The sequence below is a fragment of the Galeopterus variegatus genome, unplaced genomic scaffold, assembly GCF_000696425.1.
Source record: "Galeopterus variegatus unplaced genomic scaffold, G_variegatus-3.0.2 Scaffold16853, whole genome shotgun sequence".
In the NCBI taxonomy this organism is placed as follows: domain Eukaryota; kingdom Metazoa; phylum Chordata; class Mammalia; order Dermoptera; family Cynocephalidae; genus Galeopterus; species Galeopterus variegatus.
The window spans coordinates 16,964-20,167 of NW_007742964.1; the positions used below are offsets into that span (position 1 = coordinate 16,964).

The 3,204-nt window shown below is 37.3% G+C and overlaps 1 protein-coding gene across 1 annotated transcript; it reads left to right on the forward strand.

The window, feature by feature from the left end:
• The first annotated feature begins 1,888 nt into the window (after positions 1–1,888).
• LOC103582581 (olfactory receptor 5AS1-like) lies at positions 1,889–2,830 on the forward strand. The gene has a single exon (XM_008564135.1). The coding sequence runs from the start codon at positions 1,889–1,891 to the stop codon at positions 2,828–2,830; it is 942 nt and encodes a 313-aa protein (XP_008562357.1).
• The last annotated feature ends 374 nt before the right edge of the window (positions 2,831–3,204 follow it).

Sequence of the window (3,204 nt, forward strand, 5' to 3'; positions counted from 1 at the left end):
CACTGTTTTGAGCATCAAGTCCTCAGGCGGAAGAAGCAAAACATTCTCCACCTGTGCTTCCCATCTCACAGGAGTCACCTTATTTTATGGAGCACTCCTGTTTACATACTTACGTCCCACCACCAATTACTCTCCTGACACTGATAAGGTGATTGCATTGTTTTATACTGTTGTCTTTCCCATGTTCAACCCAATAATCTACAGCTTCAGAAACAAGGATGTAAAAAATGCTCTCAAAAAGCTATTAGAACAAAACCGGATTTTCAAATGAATAAGAGTTTCAATCATTTAAGAATATTCAAGGTCTAGTCTTCCCTTCCAACCTCATTGGCAGCAACTATGCCAGGATCACCTTTTGTGTCTACTAGTTTAACTATATTACCATTTTACAGAAATAAAGACAACTTTTAGACATTGAAACCTTTAAATACTTAACATTCTCTTCCAGAAATTTTCTTCCCCAAATCATTTCAATCTGCAAAATATTATTAGGTCTATATTAATAATAATTACTCTGTAATTAGTGTTCCCAAAATACTTCAGAAATTGACGCACTCTATTCTTTATATGTTTTATCGAAGGTACTTTCAGACTTGTCAGTCTACTCACCCATATTGGAGGCTCCTTAGCGGCCGTGTAACATGTACATTGACTTACTTTCCGTGCTTCTGTATAGTACCTGATATATTGCATGCTCTCCTCATAGTGCATTTAAGGGATGGATGGATTGGGATGTTTGGATAGATAGATGGATAGATNGAGAAAGAAAAGTAACCGTTGGGAAAGAAAAGCAACAATCACATGGCATGACCAAAAGATTTATGCTGGCAAGAAATACATTTGCATGACACATACACACACTGTGACTTGACTTATTTTTACAAGAGAGCACAGATTATCCATCTGTGATGCCAAAGAAGAGATGAAATTGAGAACTATCTGGATATTCCAGGGTGTTGAAAAAACAAGAAAAAAGAATCATTAGGAGTCCATTCACTTTTAATTAATTTTATTTAATAAATGTACACATCGGGTTTTTTTATATCCAGTCACATAAATAATTTTAAAATGTCTACTTACTAGGAATATCTAGTGACTTCTCTGTCACAGAGTGTTTAACTTTGCTAACACCACACAAACAGCAAGTTGCAAAGCCAAATTTTAAATTCAATTATCTCTTGCATGCCTACGATGGTCTTCACTATTATTTTAAGCTACCTTCTAAAATCACAACTTTTCTTCTGTGGAATTACCTAGTTTAACATCAGATCTCTTTCAAAATGTTTCTCAACTCTCCCTTACATGGAAGAATGTTATTTTAGGATTGTAAAAATGGAGCTTTGCTTCTAAAAATTTTGCCAGCTGTATTCTACTACTCTAATTCTATGATCCACTTCTATCCCCTTTCAGCTTGAAAGGAGCTAGTATCATGATGTAAAATGAACAGCTTTCGAAGAGTTACTGCATCAAGGAATATCACCTTCTGAATAACATTTTCTGGCATCAATGACCATTTCTAAATAACTCCTTTTAAAAAAGTTTAAAAAGGGCTGACCCCGTGGCACACTCGGGGGAGTGTGGCACAGGGAGCGCAGCGACGCTCCCACTGTGGGTTTGGATCCTATGTGGGAATGGCCGGTGCACTCACTGGCTGAGCGCGGTGCGGGCAACACCACACCAGGGGTTGCGATCCCCTTACCAGTCACAAAAAAGACAAAAAAAAAAAAAAAATTATTTCAGAGAAAATGCCATATATTTGATTTTATTAAACTTCTATTTACTTCTGTAGAAAGAAGAATAAAGAGATTTTTGTTCATCCAGGACCAAAGTCAACTCACATCTTCAGATACCATCTATCTCCAGTGAGAAAAACAAGAAAACTAAGAAGATGCTGAAGAATAATTATACCATGCCAACTGAGTTCATATTTGTTGGATTCACAGAATATCAGCCTTTCAGAGTCACACTATTCTTAGTCTTTCTCATAGTATATACCTTAACTGTGTTGGGAAATATGGGTTTAATAATCCTAGTTAGTATTAATTCAAGCCTTCAAACCCCCATGTACTATTTGCTTAGCAACTTGTCTTTCTTAGACATCAGTTATTCTATAGCAATCACTCCTAAAATGCTGGAAAATTTCACAGCCTTCAGGAAGAGCATCTCCTTCTATGGCTGTGTACTGCAAATGTTTTTCTTTGCTTCTTTTGCTGATTCAGAGTGCCTTATCCTGGCAGCAATGGCATATGACTGCTATGCAGCCATCTGCAAACCATTGCTCTACTCCACACTGATGTCTAGGAGAGTATGTAACTGGTTCATTGTGTTGGCATACTTAGGGGGAACCATGACTTCAATGGTCCACGTCTGCTTCACATTCAGACTGCCCTTTTGTGGCTCCAATATTGTCAACCATTTTTTCTGTGACATCCCGCCTCTCCTGGCTTTATCATGTGCAGATACTCATATCAACGAGCTTCTGCTCTTTGCCTTGTGTGGCTTCATCCAGTCCAGCACTTTTGTGGTCATATTTATCTCTTACTTCTGCATCCTCATCACTGTTTTGAGCATCAAGTCCTCAGGCAGCAGAAGCAAAACATTCTCCACCTGTGCTTCCCATCTCACAGGAGTCACCTTATTCTATGGAGCCCTCCTGTTTATGTACTTACGTCTCACCACTGATTACTCTCCTGACACTGATAAGGTGGTTGCATTGTTTTATACTGTTGTCTTTCCCATGTTCAACACAATAATCTACAGCTTCAGAAGCAAGGATGTAAAAAATGCTCCCAAAATGCTATTTGAAAGAAACCAGATTTCAAATGAATAAGAGTTTCAATCATTTAAGAATATTCAAGGTCTAGTCCACCCTTCCAACCTTATTCGAAAAACTATGCCAGGATCACCTCTTGTGTCTACTAGTTTAACTATATTACCATTTTACAGAAATAAAGACAACTTTTAGACATTGAAACATTTAAATACTTAACATTCTCTTCCAGAAATTTTCTTCCCCAAATCATTTCAATCTGCAAAATATTATTAGGTCTATATTAATAATAATTGCTCTGTAATTAGTGTTCCCAAAATATTTCAGAAATTGATGCACTCTATTCTTGATATGTTTTATCGAAGGTACTTTAAGACTTGTCAGTCTACTCACCCATATTGGAGGCTCCTTAGCGGCCGTGTAACATGTACATT